At 36.3% G+C, this 18568-nt stretch overlaps 1 protein-coding gene across 4 annotated transcripts in view; it reads left to right on the forward strand.

Moving 5' to 3' along the window:
- Positions 1–18568, forward strand: part of LOC118276266 (leucine zipper putative tumor suppressor 2 homolog) — a 108637-nt gene that overhangs the window by 37565 nt on the left and 52504 nt on the right. Inside the window, exon 1 of one of the 4 annotated variants that reach the window (XM_035594516.2) lies at positions 13110–13283. The exons of 2 other annotated variants lie outside the window; for them this stretch is intronic. In XM_035594516.2, coding sequence (XP_035450409.2) covers positions 13125–13283 — 159 coding nt within the window. In that variant the 5' untranslated portion in view covers positions 13110–13124. Of the gene's footprint in view, positions 1–13109; positions 13284–16110; positions 16375–18568 lie in introns of those variants that run through there. One more of the 4 variants, XM_035594518.2, reaches the window with a different exon arrangement.

Raw genomic sequence — 18568 nt, forward strand, 5'->3', positions numbered from 1 at the left:
TCGATCTTACATCCTGCAATTAGCACGTAATCCATTAAGTTTTCCTTTACTCCAGTTAAAATCAATAGCAATTAATATCAATCTCGTAAGCTGGCAGTCAGTGGTAACTAGCAGTCACTAAGAGTAACAAGTTGTAAGGCCGTCGCAATTCATTTCCATTAGCACTAACTCTTACTTAGATAACACTAAATTTATCTTTATTTAATTGTAAGACCAGTTAACAAATTAATGGTTGTAATTTCTTCTTTACGCTGCTTTTGAAAATCTTATAAGTCTGGAGCTATGGCAGAAGTTTAGAATATGAGATCAGTGATGTGGATTTTTGCTCATTTCTGTTTTACTTTTTGTTAATGATAGGCATCATGCCATGAAAATCTTTATTTCTTTACTCTGAACTCTAAATTATGGATTGGATAAATTAAACCTTAGCTAGCAAGAAGCCCGGAGCTGCGGACAATATAACAGGTTACCGGGGCTCCGGCTCAAAGCAGGAGACGGAACGGAATGGTTTTAGTCAGTAAGAGTCTGAAACTCCCACTCGTCTCACCCAACGCGGGAGAAGTCATAGGATGATATTCCTTCTTAAAAAAGCTAGCAAGAAGCAAACAACGACTTAAAACAAAACACAGATATCAAAAACAATGGAGAAGAGGCAGTTTAGAAAAAAATCGCACTAAAACTTAGGTAAAAACCTCCTTTATACTACTGATATCGCTCTCCTACACCAAGATATATAGCTACACATATAAAACAAGTACCCACATACAAGTGAAACGTCTCTCACTAGATACAAGTATAGTTTTTTGTGTGCTAAGCTTTCACGGACAGTCCTCGACTTGTTTACAATGCATTCAAAGAAACTGGTAACTGGGTCTGTCATATTTACCTTTATGTTTCTACAGTGGTTGTTAGGATGCATTTTATAGAGCATTCTGTGGTGGAAGACTTACCGCCGTACTCAGAGTTATTACGATATTTATAAACTACATACCAATTTAAATACTACGAGTACACATCAACAAAGCAAAGAAACAATCATAAATATTGACGATAAATAAAGATTTCCTCCTGTATCTAATTGCACAACAGGAAAATGCAATAATGGACCTTAATTGCATAATAATAAGGCTTTTACAACCTCATTAAGTCTAAATACTTTATGTTATACAGTACATTATAACTTGGAAAAAGTCACATTGGTACTTGCCGTTGGTAGGTTTTGAACCCGTACCCTCGTGTATGACAAGCGGGCGTCTTAAACCCTCACCACCAATAAATAAAAATATCAAGATAAAACTAAACATACGCTAACAATAACCAATAAACAAGCCCCCATTTAACTTATCCAGTTAACTTAAATACAAAATTACCACATTAAGTTACGTTGACCAGTAACTTAATCTCAATTAAGTCTTCTAATTGTGCTGTATACAGCTTCTGTTTAAAAACAATGCTCTCACGACCTTTCAGCATTATGCTTGTAACTTGTAAACTACGGCTGCGTAGGCGCATCGTATAGCTATAAGTTGTAGCGCAAAAAATAACAATGTATTGTGCATTGTCTACAGTCTAGACGTGTTGGGGATTTAGAGTTGCTGGATGAGATATTACTTGTTGTAGCTTGGCTGTATATCAATATAAATTTTAGAAAAATTATTATCACGACGCATCGAGCTTATTTGTGAACCACGTTATGTTTATTTAACTTCTTTATGTTCTCAAATTGAATGAACTGGTCCAGGGTACGAAATTTCTTCACTATTGTAATCTTCAAACACAATACTATCTCCCGTTAAAGCTGTGACATATAATTTTAGAACACCTTATATCTTACAAATAGGCATGGATTGCAGGATCATACAGCCAAGATCTATGGCAAATTTAACCTCGGATACAACTTTTAAACTGCGGTCTCTGCCTGCCAAGTTTGAATATTATGGTGAAGTCTTCTTATATAAAAGAGGCCTAATGACCAGCACGTGACGTTGATATGATGTAACGTAGAGATCAAATCAAATCAAATCATTTTAATGCATATCTATAATGTACAGTATCCATATCCAGAACGATTATCTTTTATATGTAATATATAATTAAAAAAATAACTAGAAATGAAATATGTAGTTATAGTGAAATATCAATTTCATTTGTCACATCTAGTCCACATATATCCCTGTCAGTTAAACGGTCTTGAACGGCAATGTCTTCCGTCTTCCGCATCACAACACATCGTAGGGTGTGACAGGAATCTTTACATTTATTAGAATAAAAAAACAATACGTACTAAGATCTTATTTGCACCTAGTTACCAGTGAGTGCTAATGATTTGTTAGTTTATAGATAAAAACGAGCTTTTAGGAATTACTTGAAACTGTTGCGTTGCACTTCCAATACACTTGCAGACTTGTAGTAGTAGTTTTAGTTCATGCTTTGGTAATAGAAATCTAGCATTAATAAAAGAGCCGACTGGATATTAAGGCCGCGTTTCCATTGACGCGGAGCGGGGCGGAGAAGAGCGGTGAAGAGCGGTGAAAAGTTGTCAGTGTTTCCACTGACGCGGAGCTGGGCGGAGAGGGGCGGAGAAGAGCGGTGAAAAATGGTCAGCGGAGTGGAGTGAGGCGGAGCGGAGCATACTTTTGGAATCATATTGAGAGATTGACCATGTCTAAATACAATAGACCCTTTATCGATCAAATATCGCAATCGATATTTTCATTTAGAGTTTATTGTTTTTTTTATATGATATATTAAACTAAATAAGATTTACAAATATAGTTAATTTTATAAACGATATTTCGACATGAAAATAAAACTAAAAGAAAGTATTTTCTCAATTGAAAGTTATGATTTACTTGAATATCAATTATCATTAACGACTATTTGAGTAACGACTGTTTAAGAAAATTTAAAACATCAATATAACATTGATAATATATATATTTTTGTTTGATAAGTAATTTGTTTCGTAGTAATCGATTTTAAGAAAATCGATAAACAACACCCTCACACACGCTACTTGGACATCCCTTTTTGGTTACTTCGTGAATCTTCGTGCTTATTCGACAATACTCGGTACTCGATTATATGTCTCTGTCACACGTTAGCATTGGCGTCGTGTTAGTGTCACTATCCTTGTCTTAAGTACAGTACAGTACCGCACCGCGCTGCTCCGCACCGCCCCGCTGTCCTCCGCATAGCACCGCCCCGCTGCCCTCCGCACCGCATCGTCTCGCTATATATTTTTATGAATATCCGCTCAGCTCTGCTCTGCCCCGCTCATGCTGATTCCATTGAAGCGGAGCGGAGATTTCGAGCATAGTGATTGGTCAATTCGTGCACCGCTAAGCTCTTCTCCGCCCCGCTCCGCTTCAATGGAAACGCAGCCTAAGGAGGACTTAACCATAGTGTCCATAGTACAAGTTTGCTTTACGTTGAACGAAAACGAAACGAGACCGCATTCGGCGTTCTGATTGGCTGGTGCGAATGAACCAACCAATAAGAACGCCGAACGCGCTCTCGTTTCGATTTCGTTTAACGTAAAACAAGCTCAAACTAAGCCCTCTATACACAAGCAAAGCCAAGAGTAAAATAAGTAACGAGACGACTAATGTATTCAATGTTTTCTTCCACTTATCTCGCTATTGTTTACAATCAGGATAAAAAGCGTGCAAACGTATTATGTAAACTGTTCTGTTTTGTTTACGTTGTGGAGAAAATTGCATGTGATGTAAATTATTGACAGTGATATGCATACAATGTGCTGAATGGGGAACGTAGCTCGGTGTTATAGTCGACTAGCTTCTGCCAGCGGCTTTGTCCGCGTTTTTGTGGGATAAAAAGTAGCCTATGTGTTATTGTTATTCAAGACCATAATCTAATACTATTCCAAATTTTATCCCGATCCCAAGGCTTCCTCTCACATTTTAACAAGATTTTACAAGGTTTAACTTTAGGTCTTATTTTATTTCCACTTTTTCTTCATAAACATTTCAACACATCGTTGTTACTTCAGACCCTGAGAGGTCACAAAACACTTCCTAACAATCCTCATTCCGACAAAATTTTCCCACAAACCGAACGAACCATCGCCGAAGCGTGAATTGTCGTTAATTTATCTCCACACGCTTGCTCCTAGACTAGTAGACATGAACGTAGGTACTTTTCTTTATTGGCTCTCGGACTAACGGCTTTTAGAACATTAAACTGTTACATTTACCTTACAGATAGGATCGTTTATATCCTTTAGAGGACGAAACGTTTCCGTGATGCGTGCTTTAGAAATAGAGCGATTTGAAAGTTAGATTCGTCTTTGTTGGTGGAGATAAATTTTGTTTGTTTATCGCCTGTTTTTCTTCTAGGATGAAGGGACCTTTTCTAACAGATGTGTTTTATGCTACGTTGCTGTGGATGCGTTTAGCTTTCATCAATTATATTGATTGGTACACAGGTTAGCGCTGGTGGAAACGGGCTCAGCTAAGCTGCAGTTAAGCAGGTTCGGTCATGTATGGAGTACTGTTCTCACCTTTGGGACGGCTCGGCCAAATACCAGCTGGATGCGCTCGAACACATTGAAAGGCGTGGCAAGAAGCTCATCAATGATGATGCGCTTGTGGAGGCCCGGCTTCTAAGCCTTGAACACAGGCGCAAGGTCGCAAGCCTTTCCGTTTTTTACCGGATACATTTCGGAGAGTGTGCGGGGGAATTGCACAACTTGAATCCCCCTAGTCCTTTTCATCATCGAACCTCAAGAGAATCGGCGAGGCGTCACCGCTTCATGGTAGATATCCCACCCACTCGCACGAAGCGCGAAAAATAATAATAATTATGGAACGTGCTATAGACAGCTTCCCTACTATCGTATGCTCGAGCTGCGTATCTTCCTCGCACAGCTACATAACTTAGTATCAGTGGAAATGGTCACATAATTTCACAGCTTACCTATTACATCTTCGTACCATAGCTACATATAGTACCTACCATAGTATCTACACATACATAACGTCACGCCTGTCTCCCATAGGAGTAGGTAGAGACAATGGAACGCCAATTGCTACGATTCTTACACACTTTTCTCGCTTCATCAACAGTCATCAGTCTTTTCATGCATGCTCGTCGGTAAAAACTACCAATCTATATAAACTTTCCCGTCCAAAGTGACCGTTATATGTTATACCTATTGCAATTGTGAAGATATTTCTCATAAGCACAGACAATTCTCATAGACACATTGTTTTCGTGCGAAAATCAATTTATATTGAATCCGAGACAGCGAGTATTAATTCAGTGTGGAAATGGTACAATCGGTCTGTGACTTCATTTGAATGTCGAACGATAGTTGGGTACCGTAATTTAAGAAAATTGGGTTTAGGTAGATGTTTTATAATTTTACTAGCTTCTGTCAGTGATTTTGCGCATTCCCGTGGGATAAAGATAAGCCTATGTATTATTCCGAACTATAATCTGCCTACGTACCAAATTTCATCCCGATCCCTTTAGCCGTTTTGACGTGATTTAGTAACAAACATACACACAAATACACAAACTTTCGCATTAATAATATTAGTAAGATTAGATTACAAGTCATATACTACCAACGCTCGCGTGTTTTCACGTGCTCTGCTCTGCTCCTATCGGTCTTAGAGTCATGTTCTATAGCCTTTAGTAGTCATTAAATGGACTATCCAACACAAAAAGATTTTTTCCAATTGAACCGGTAGTTCCAGAGTTTAGCGCGTTCAAACAAACAAACTCTAGAATGTATTTAATATTATTTGCATACTAGATTTGAAGAAACATACTAAAATTACTAACACTAGTTTTTTATTTGTAAACGGAAATACCTAAAAAAACATAAACATTATTTCCTGTATTAAAACAATTAAAATATTGTAAAAAAATATTCATAATTTTGTTTAATAATTACAATCAAGGTTATATTTCAATTGTTTCTTCGTAATTTACATACAAAGCATGCATAATAATTTATTGCACCGTCTTTGCTGAAGTAAGTAGGTAGGTATATGAGTATTTAGAAATATATTAAGGATATATTAGGACATTTCTTTTCTAGTTTCTCCCGCGCGGTTTCACCCTCTTTGGTAAATGGATAATAACATCAACACAAATGTATTCAAAACAGTAGGTTCAGAGATTAAATCAACAAGCTCTTCAACTTTATATGTATAATACATGTAATAGTATAACATTATCAAACTATTACTAACTATCAAAGTACTGATTAAGTACTACGACTTACTAACTGCAGATAGTAATGGGCACTTATATAATAAGGTAATCAACCTTAGGATTAAGTGGTTGATGTTTTGTCGTTAAGCGCAAATCTCGAGAACAACTGAACCGATTTCGCTAGGATTATTAATTATTTAAGGAAAAGAATCTTAAGAAAAAATTACAAATATACGCAGAAAAAAATCCAAGTCGAAACAAAGTTCGCGAGGTCCGCTAGTAGATTGGCTGATAGCCGATGGTCAAACTAAGTAATTTATGGACAGTCTAAACTTAAGTAGACGCCACAGTAACGGGACAGGCAGTAATATCGATAAAGTTAGACAGTGAATGCAGTTACTTAGCAACTGTGCCACGCTTGCACTGCCGTTAGTACTGCACTGTGGCTTTATACCTGTCTTGTGAGTTTAGTAGTTAACAGTGCTGCTACTGCTACCGAGATCTTGAATTTGATGCTTTGAGCATTAATGGTTGAAGTTTTCGATAGAAAGTATTAATGGGCTATTATCGGTTTTTAGAAAATTTCTCAGTAGCATGGAGTTTGGGATTGTCCCAGTATATTATGGCAATAGGCTCACCCCTATTGCATGGGACTTATAACATAAATGGTGAAAAGTGGGTGTGCATTGTATAGCGACATTAAGTGTGCGGTAATGTACACCTCTGCCTACCCCTTCGGGAATACAATGCGTGACGTTTTCGGTAGTTCCCGTATCAAGCATCAATTGGTATGCCGATTGATCCAGACTATTCCCGACTATATTGATTACTTAAGTGACTGACGTTTCGGGTGTCCATGGGCGGCGGCGATTGATTGCCATCAAGTGATCCGTACGCTCGTTTATCGGCTTATATCATAAAAAATATAGATAACTTTAACTTTGAAAACAAACTCTCCTTCCTATCTAGAAAACTAGTAATCTAAACATTATAACTCTAATCGCAAACACCATAACCTCTCCCAACCATCAATCTCCACATCTCCACTGGTTATTTTCCAATTAAATGGTAGTTACATATTAGCAGTTAGTAATTAACTCGTTATGACTTAACCGTAATTAAGGCACGGCTAACTTAACGATAGAAATGAGTTAAAATAACTTTTACTCTATAATTAATGTTTTAAACAAGACATAGATTAATGATTGTGTGTTTTCTACAAATATTTGAGAGAGGAGTTATTCATTAGGGGTGCTTTTGTTGGGTTTTTTTGGTCAAAGTTTTTATGGGTATGGCCAAATGTGACTCAGAGCCTTATCATACTAGCGGTTTGCGAGCGGCTGCGGGGCGGAACGGGCGCGAAGCGAATACGCCGCGAACATGCCGCGGCTACACAGCGAGACGTCGTGTACGCGTGGCAAATTCGCAACGTTTTCGTCGCGTATTTGTAGCAAGTTAATGACGTGCAATACACTGAGTAACATGGCGTCCACGCTGCAATTGACGTTTACGTTGCGCGTTCGCATCGTATTCGCTGCGCATGTGTCGCGTGTTCGTTGCGCTGCGCCCGCTTCGCTTTGAAGACGCTCGCCTTCCCTAGTATGATAAGACTCTTAGACACATGTAGTATTTTGTAAGGAAGTCTTAAATACTTTTTTGTTAATTTTTTTATAAAATTTTGTACCCAAGCAAGTGGCACAGAAGGTGTACTATGCCATTTTGAATGCCTAATAAACAAACATCAGATTATCGACCCGTCGTCGCCAGGACAACATCTTAGTGTGGCGCAAGCTTTATACATCTGAAAAGAAGAACAGATTTGGATATTCTTTAAAAAAATATAATAATTTGAAATATTAAAACCGTTTGATCGGTGAAATCCGATCGTTTAGAGCCAGTCCAATCGCGGCGCGTGCAAATTGCCGCATTCAAAGTTATTAAATTAACGAGAATAACCCAGTTTTTGTATTATTTTTAAAGTAGGCATTCGAATATGGTGGCGACTTTGGGCTAAATATTGTTTAATATTTGATGTTTATACAGATGTTTGACACTGTGGGTCGCAATCGCCGCCACTCACAGACATCCGAAACACCAGAGGCATTACAATTGCGTTGCCGGTCTTTTAGGGGATAGTAATTTAAGGGTTGTTGCAAAATCGGAAGATTGAGAATTTGGGCCTCCGGTAACCGCACTCACACAACGCAAGCGTTGTTTCACGTCGACTTTCTGTGAGGCCGTGGTATCACTTGGGTTGAGCCGATTATACTTATTTCAATTTTTGTCCTATTACATTTGTAATAAAGCAGAAAAACTAATAAATACTTTTAATGCCACAGGATAGAGAGCAAACTATAAGCCACAACAGTCAATAGAATAATTCTCACGATAATTTCAATCATTGACCCGTTTGATTCTCGATGGGAACAAAGTCAAGTGGCTCTTGAACATCTTCAAATCGAATGATGACAATGTAATAATAGACTATAGAACAGATGGTCAAGTTGAAATCATTTAGTTCCATCGTGCTTGTGTTATCTGTGGTGGATTTTGAACCTCTTTGGTCAAAAAGTAGGTTATAATATGTGGCGCTTAGTGGTTATAGCGCCTTTTTAATTATGATAAAGTTTTGTATTAGGATAAAATATTAAATGTCAAAATAAAAATTCTTGGGTAGTAAATATTGTTTAACTTTTTTAATAATTCAATGTTTCACATCACATCATCAGCCTATAAGTGGCCAGTGCTGACTAGTCTTTTCTTCTATTGTGAGAAGATGATGAGAGATGGTTTGAGCATTAATCACCACGCTTGCTCAATTTGGATGGATGATTTCAAACTTATAATTTAGAAATTATAAGTCTAGGTTTACTGTGTGTTTTCTAATAGTAAGATGTCTAAATAATCTTAGAAAGTACATATAACTCGGAAATAGTCACATTGGTACTTGCCGTTGGTAGGTTTCAAAGCCACATTCTCATGCATGAGACGCGTCCACGACATCCTAGTACCTAGGATAAAATATTAATTAATATCAAAACTTTTTAACAATTCATGTTTACGTTAATCAATATCAAATACTACAGTATTAAAATGAAGGCCAATAAATCATAAAATGTTTTATTAGTTTAGATAGTCTATAATCATGGTAAGTCATAAACAATTGAATGACTATGAGCTTATTATTCGGCGCCCGATAATGGCGCCAAGACTCAGGTGTGGCCGAAAATTACACAGACTTGTTCGCAAGGAAATCAGTTGTGTTTTTGTAGATTATAACTATTAATAACCGATATTTATACAGAGAATTTGAAAATAGAACAATAATTTTGTTTTTAATTTCTTCTAATAGCCGAGATATTTATACCTTGAATTTAAAAGTAGAACAAAAATATTGATTCTATAATCCTCCAATGAAATGCTGTTTTATGGAATTCATTATGTGTGTAATTATAAAATTATAATAGGGTAGATGACAATTTTTTATTTTAATGTCCGTCTTGTAGATTATTTGAAAATATTAGACACGTGTGCAGTTTTTTCATAACCAAACTAAATATTTTTATTTTTTTATTTTCATACCCTGTCATCATCCCTATTATAACATATTGTCAAGCGTTTCCATTTTTAAAATTATCACTAAGACGTAAGACAACATCGTGTTCGTTGACCCCTAAACTTAAGCCCTAAGAACCAATAAAATGCCTCAAATTCGTTTATATTCTAATTTCAAATACCAATTTGAATTACGGTCCTTCGAGCCGTTGCTTATTTTTTTACAGACAAAGATCATAAATAGAAAATAATAGTCTAATTAAAATTTAAATCGTCTCAAATATATTCATGTGACCACCCACTGGTTTTAAGATCGATATTTTAAACAAATATCTGTTAACAATAAATTAGTTGCGAATTTGTCTCATTTAATTTGGTTTTATGCTATTGGAGGCACATTTGATTAGATTATGATCTCACAGATTAAATCTATATTGGATGCAAATTTAGCGGTAGCGGAGAAAGGAATGCAAGGCGTCTAGATTCTATTTTTAAGCTTATTGTTATCGTTATAATGTGATAAACATGTCTGTGAAATTAAAATCAAGCTCGAATCTTAGATACCTACTGCTTAGATATTTAAATATCCCTTATTTTATTGTACGGAATTTAATTTACAACACTTTCATAGAATGACAATAAATTTCTGTTTATTACAAGCGCAAAAAATATCCGTAGCTGTCATGTCAACCATTATTTTTAATTTCAACAAAAAATACTAAATTCTTTTATAGCAACTTTTTTTTAAAAAAAAAGGAACTAATATGATAAATTGTCTATTTCTATACGTTAGCAACCGCGACATTCGATTCGGCAAATTACTTATATTTCACGGCTTTGCACTTTTTTATGTCAAAATATTAATTTTGATTGATAAAAAATGTGTGACGAATTGACAGATATTGTGAAATAGCTAGTTCTCGTTCTCGATAGTTTTTGCATTTCAATTTGCATGCAATAGAGCGGGAGTCTTTATCTTTTACAACGGATGGAGCAAAGGAAATATTCATCCTGCCTATAGAGTTTAAGATCTACAACTATTTTTACTTTTTAAGATCTTTAAGTGTCAAAGCTATCTCGATTGCAAAGGTAAAATATATCGATAAGAATATCCAATGACCGCAATTAATCGTGAGTAAAATGATAAAAATAATTGATGATGGCATGCACAAATGCAATTTGTTTGTAAGATTACATCTTGTAAAAGGAGGGTGTGTAGCGAGACTAGCAAAGCGATATCTCGATCCATTTGTTTATAAGTCCATTATCTTAGAAATAAATGTGGCTATGTGCAATCAGTCGATTTTATTTACGTTTATTTGTATTAAACTTGCGCGCTAATAGATGGAAGACTTAGTGCTAAAGTGTTTTTATTAATTACTTCAAGGAACACTTATTACTTTTTAAGATGTCAAATGAATTTATCTGATGCCACGACATGGCCACGGCTCATGAGAACGATTTGAAAGAATTGACTTCATGCAATAATTATAAAGTTCCAGGAAAGTGTAAAGACAAAGTTTCAACGCTCATAAATTCTTAAGCTCAAGTACATGAGCATTATTAGAAGCGAGGGCTGTAGAAGGATAAACCACGATTTATGGTTCTATGCCCCAACAATTACAATTCGCAAGTACTTACCATTTTGGACTTAAAAGCGAACAAAGCGTCGCCGCCAACGAACTGCAAATTAGTACCTACATATGTACTGTCAGGACTTACCTTATAAGCTGAAACCGAGACACGATGCAAGAGGTGGATTCACACAAATATCGTCGTAATTTACATTCGATTGTTGGACGATAAGACTGAGATTTGCGGATCATTGGGGACAATAGTATAAGGGTGAACGAACAATACATGTCAATTGACAGGTTCCGTTCAAGTCGTGAGGTGGAGTCACGAATTTTTAACACAAGCACACGACAACGTGTTGTGATCAGCTGTAGTGTGACACTTCGGGGCAGAATTGGGCGAATGTTGGTGAGGTGACACACTTAGACCTGGCGACCGCGGCGTATGGAGCGAGTGGCCCACTCGTGTTATTTATTAGACGTCGGCCACACGAGCCTGTTTATTGAGATTAATTTGGATGTGGATCTGGTTTCTTTACATAAATTCAGACACAGTTTGGTGTTTGGTGATACTATTTTGAAATTGAATGGCGACAAAATACATCATAGTTAAGAAACTGAACAGTCCCTTTTAAAAACCGACGTTGCCAATTACAGAAAGCATTTGCTAATATGCTAATACCAAAAGTCGCCGAAAAAGAGATAGGCGTTAATAGCATCATAAACGCAGCTGTTGAAATAGGGACCAATGAAACTGAATAAGATTTAGACATCAAATATAATAGGCATAAACTAGAATGATCTAACAATGCTCACATAACAATGGGTAGTCATGTCTTATGACAAACGGCTTCAACCTACATAGATGTTCCATTTAAGTTCCATACACGACTGCGTGGGTACTCCAACATCTTTATTGTCTGGAAAATCCAAACAAATGGAGATATTTTACATCCGGATCAATGTTCTTTGTCAACGGGATTTGAGCTACAATCTGTATCTCATCTTGTTTCTTGTCAAGCTTTCAATCATCTTTCGGTTTGACTGGCTCTAGCACCTAAATATCATTCACAGTCATGAATGATCAATGATCATTCATTATGTTATATCTACTTACTAATATTTACAATGGTAGGTATCAAAGTTTAGACTTGACCAATTAGAGACAATGGTGCCTTATGTCAAACAAGCCTAACTAAAATATTGCATTATTTAGAACTTGTACTAAATATTGATTCTTGTACTGTACTTCAATTACAATAAAAACAACCTTTTAGCTGAGAAAATCTCTGTCTTAGTAACATCAAAATACTTACAAAACACAAGTACACTGCAGTCCCTTATTACCTGATGGGTTTATTGCGATAAGCCCAGAGATCGTGCTATTTGAAATTACTGCTAGAGAATGTTCTCATTATTATCTCCGTACAATGGTTTCTTTTGTATCTAAGTATTTATTTTTAAAGGAATTACATAATGTATGTAAAGGTCATTACGAATTAACTGTTGAACTATCAACTTTCACGTAAACTTTTCGATTTGAAGTCCGATAGTGTTTATGGCATAATGGTTGTAGCTATAGTGGACTGTGACGTCATCACCTCGTTCGGTCCATGCCTCTAACAGGTCGTCCGTGTTTTATAATCAATCAATAGTCGTTGAAAATCGTTAAACAATTATCCATTGTCTAATGCTGTCAGTCTATTGTGCGCAGCTCCCATTAATTTCTCTTATATCCCCGTGAGAATTGGTTTTTAGAGTAGTTTTCGACTATACCATCTACACGCCACACGCGTTTATTTACTAGCTATGAAGTCTGCGTACATATTTACTGATGGTCATAAATGTCTTCTTATATCATCTTCAAGTAGAATCTTGTTGCTCTCGGCCCCTTCTACGTCTTCAAAGTTGGAGTCAAGTTCAAGTAACCAGACACCTCTGGCAGCCGCTGGGATTATATGCGTGACGGTAATACGAGTACATAATATATTTGACGCACATACCTATAATTAAGGACATTTGCACACGTGCGGGCCTGCGGGGTTTCTCTCGCAAATTCGACTCTGGTTTAAGCCGGTTTTCGTGACAACTTTCTAGAGATTCCCACTACACGTTAAGTATCCTTAGAAGTGCTAATGTTATATTATTGGGCAGTTATTATTATTTGTGTTCTCGCCTGATCGGTTACAAGGTGTGGGGGATAATGTATAATGAGGATACATCATGTTAAAACGCGCCCATTTTTATGATTAATGTATTAAATTAGTAATAGAAACAAAATATAATTTAAAAATTCAAATCGTACAACTATAAAATATTAATAAAATTAATAAAAAATATTAAATATCTTTTTAACAAGGCATGTAAATCTTATAAAAATTGATGAATACATTTTCGTCTTCAAATCGACGTCTCGCATGAAATACGTTTCGGTGTCCTAACAAGTTTCCGAAGCAGATCGACTCGCAATAATGAATCGCCACAGATAATGAGTTATTTTTTGTCTAAAACGGTGATTTAGAATCGGCGCCATGGCGCCATATTGCTTGGAGATCGAAGATAGTGGCACGCGCAGCCGCGGCTACGCTTTTGTTGTTCCTCTATGTTAGGATGGTTGAGAATACAATGTTGTAATTCGTTCGTGACATTTTTGCTTTGTTTAAAAGATGCCGACTAATTCCTTTGATTGCAAAATTGTTTATAATGGCAGTCAACATTTGCAAGATAAGAAACAGTCACAGGTGTTTCAGATTCACCAATTTATTAATATTTATCTTCTGGTTTTTCCTTTTCTGTTTTTGTTGATAGCACATTTATATTGTCATTAGAATATATTTGCTCTCGATGTAGCGGACCCGTTTCTTTATTTGCAAGTACCGTTACTTTTCGAATTCGCACATTCAATTAGTTACCCGCAAACAAACAATTCGTTCACATCAATTGTTCATTGGATCCGAACGTGGTTCTAAGTGCGAGCGCCATTGTAATCTATCCATCAAGATCCCTATCGAATCCAGATGGCCGTTGAATTTCCCCGTACAATTTATATGGATATCCGAGGACATTGGCAATAAACTAGCGGCTGCCTTTGTGCACAGTTCCCAGGACTGATGGCGATATAAGAATCAATTTAGCTCCGTCCTTCGCTGTTTGTTCAAATTGTTGTTAGTTCTATAAAGGTTTATTGAAAGAGCCAAGTATTGTTGCTACCGGATAACGATTGTGCGATTCTTTGTGGTTGCTTTTTGTGTTTTTAATTGGGGTGGTCATTAAAATGACTGTTACTTTCCTTCAGATGTGGTAAGGGTGACCCAGTTTCACATAGAGCTATTTAATATATGAATTACTTAACATTAAGTATTTTCTATTTCACTTTGCATTTCGTAATAATTAGTGTAACATTTCTCAAACCGAACCATATTCTCCAAAAACCTTGACCTGATGTTTTTACGTTCGCACTTAAACCACAAACCCACTGTAGAAAAAAATGGTCACATTTCATTACCTCTTTCACCTGCGTTTTTACGGCCAGTTATGTTACCCACACTTAAAAACATAAACAGAATTCTTTCCTCCGTCATGTTTTTGCTTAAGACAATGGTGGTAACGCGGTAACTGGTAACCCACACGTCACAAGCGTTATTACAACTGTTATTATAACAATAGTTAACTGTGTGAGTGTGTCGTTTACTGATTTTAGCGAAATGATAAGAAGTTTAATCTTTACGCGGATTACGCCACCTTGCATTTTTGTCGTCCTTTTTATTAATTAGTGCCTTTTTGCCTTTTATTATTATGTGCGTTTGGCGGGAATTTTGACAGATACAATTTTTTCGTCATTTAAAAAAAACTCGTGAATGCGTTTTATAACTTAAAAATATTGTATTCAATATCGTATTGTGTTGTCTTTCAGACATTTAACTTTCATCTTGTATTATCATATCTATGAACTTTTGTAGGTCTATCTTTGAGAATAATATTTTCGCACGTCATTTTAATTTGTAGCATAATTTGGCATAGAGGTAAGTAGACAAGACGCGTCCAAAATCTAATTTGATTTCCCATCAAAATCCCGTTGCTTCCATCAGCAATGGAACACATACTCTATAATTTGGGAAATCAATTGTCTGCAAGCAGCACCGCAATAAACCGAACAAAATCATCTGTAAAATTCAAAACTGAACACAATACATTTTTTACGTGCTTATATTTCATTTCGATTTTTCTAGTAAGTTAGCAAATTAAGTATGAAGAGACTTAATGGGTTATTGATAACCTAAGTCTTCGTGTTTTACATCGCATTAGCTCCAGACTCAGGCGATTATACCGGTTCTATGACAAACTAATCTGAATGATCACTGTCGACGAACTCCGATGTCTGCCTGTCATCGGAAAAAAACTTTTCGACTGGCCAAGCTAAACACGATAGTAACGGATCGATAGCTCCACTTTTTACAAAACTCGCCATCGATGCACAAACCACACTTAAAATTAATAAAAGTTACCGAATCGATTTTTTCATATAAAAAAGTGACTCAATAATAATCGTAAAAATTGCATTACAAAACCAATAAATATAGGTCAGTATTTGTTATGTAAATAATCGAAAACATTAAACTTGCACAAATGGCACTGAATATCTTCTTCACATTCAGAATTTGGGGTTTATAGGGTAATAGAGAAACTTTGAACAGAAATGATGGGGTCGTGTTGATCGCTGACCTCCGAACTCGAATGGTTCATTGAGTATAGCAGCTGAGCGGCATCGTCATCCATTCAGCCGACCGCTATCGCCCGTCGCTCAGTGCCGATCCTAAACACGGAACGCGTCACACGCGCCAGCAACGTAGGCTGCGTAACAGTGTGCCTTTGCCTTTTATTATTACGCGCGCGCTTGGCGGGAATTTTGACAGATACAATTTTTTTATTCCTTTTAAAAAAAAGTGGTAGCGATATTGCACGAATTATTTAATAGTGAAATGTGTGTTTGATTGTGTCTGCTTTATTTTGCAAAAACATAACAAAGTGTTTCAAGATGATGACGTCTGTGTATCATGAGGTGAGTGCACGGCATTTCCACTTGGCATTTAGTTGTTTTTGTTGAGTAATTGTCTTCGTAAACTGGACCCTACCGTTGTTAACCTTTTATTTTTTGTTAAAATTTAGACAAATGTTACGAGTCTAAATTGCCTGGTATTTTAATAAATATAAGGAGGTATACTGTTTTGTTTTAAATTGTAACGTTTTCAAGTTCAAGTGTCATGGCCGAGTATTTTTTTTAAATAGGCAAAAGTCGTTAGTATTGGGGCCTAATAAAATATTCATATTTGTAGTTTGTCTCAATGAATAACCAATTGGGATGTTACAATCAATATTTTGGGACAGGTGTGGCATTTTGTGATGTTTTCTTAAGTGGCTAATGTTCCGTATGCGTTGTCACGTACCTAGCGGGTATTTTACATTGTAAATATTAGTTTGGGCACTGCACCTACGGCAGGCGTCAAGATCAATATAATTTAGCATAATTACGTATGTACATCGTGTATATTAGAATGTGTGTGTGAATAAATTATCAAATCTATTTGGAATATTGATGTGCTAGCTATAATATATATCGAGTAGTAGCAGGGTGAATTTTAGTCAGTAAGAGACTTCGTCTCACCTCGCCCAAGGCGGAAGGATTGGATGATTTTCTTCCTTAAAAAATAAATTAAAAAAAGCTATTATATAGAAGGGCTGGCTAAACCCATCACCAATTCATATCTTTATTTTCTTACCGTGCATGCGTTGATTTAAAAATTATGATATTTATCTAAGGGGTGTTTCTTTATCTTAACGGTGCAGTTCTTAATAAATCCTTCTCATTGAACGTTACTTTCTCATCAATATTCTCAGAGAGTATGTAGTAACATGATATTTATGACTATGTGTATATTTCTGCTTTATCATTAGTTCTTATCACGTTTATAAGGTTGTGTTACACGGTCATTACAACATCCTACACGCTAATAGTTCCTGGAGCCAAAGTGTTCGCGATTCTGACATCATTTGACTGAGACGGATTTTCATTGAGAACAATGAAGTTTGTGTTTGTCCATATTGTGTGTTATGATGCTTTAATGACACTGATGTGTACATTATGCAGGTCATTCTGATAACACTGATTGCTATTGTAATTGAAAACTTGATGTTTGAAGTGCTATTAATTACCGAAGTGATTTCTCTTAAGGAGATTTTCTGTGTGGTTTGTCTTAGAAGTTGTGCTAATTCTTACTTATAAGTTACTATGTGTTATCTAAATTTTTTTGGAATATCATCGAATGACTTCTCCCGCGAGGCAAGGGAAAATGACAGCCTCTTAATGTCTTAAAACCACCTCGTTCTTACTCCTGCTTTTCGAGCCGGAGCCCCGGTAACACGCTAGGCAGTTGGTAGATTTTGTACGGCATATTATCTACACCTATATGTAGATAAAACTAAATTCCCTTTGAAGAAAAACGTTGTATCTTTCATCAATGTTTATAACATCAAGTTCTGAAATAAAACAGACCTGCCATTAATACTGGCAGCCTGGCAGCCATGCTTTCTACGGTTCATCTCCCTTACACCATGTCAACAATTTTATTTTGTATGTTTGTACGGTTCATTATCGACACTGATCTATTTGTATGGGCAACGGTAAGCGTTCAACGCAACATGTTATCGCACCCACAACTTGGTTCAATGTTTACTTTAAACTGTTTGTTTGTTTACTAAAGAAAGAATGTAATTTTTTAAGATTTTTTTCCATGTTCGGAAGTTTTTTTGGGTTTTGGAGGCGGTTCTGGTAGCTTTAAGTTAGTGGTCGGTTTGGTACTTGCTTTAGAAGTAATGAAATGCGGACAGCATTTAGGATATAGGAATCCGGAGATGCGGACAACATAACAGGTTACCGATACTCCGGCTCGCAAAGCAGGAGTAGGAATAGGGTGGTTTTTAGTCAGAGTCTGACACTCCCTCTCGCCTTATCCAAGGCGGGAGAAGTCAAGATAAATTAGGTTTTAAGTCATACAGTTCATATTACTGGTACCTTACCTAATCTATCTACTAAAATTATGGCCCTATTATCAAATAAAGAAGCGAGATCTGAAACATGTCTGATCGTGATCAGTTATATTATTATAGGATAAATAGTCTTTATGCAAATCATCACGATATTAAAAATGTCCTATTTGTTCTAATTGACATTAAACGTATCGATAATTTATGGGGCA

Source organism: Spodoptera frugiperda, chromosome 31, assembly GCF_023101765.2.
Source record: "Spodoptera frugiperda isolate SF20-4 chromosome 31, AGI-APGP_CSIRO_Sfru_2.0, whole genome shotgun sequence".
In the NCBI taxonomy this organism is placed as follows: domain Eukaryota; kingdom Metazoa; phylum Arthropoda; class Insecta; order Lepidoptera; family Noctuidae; genus Spodoptera; species Spodoptera frugiperda.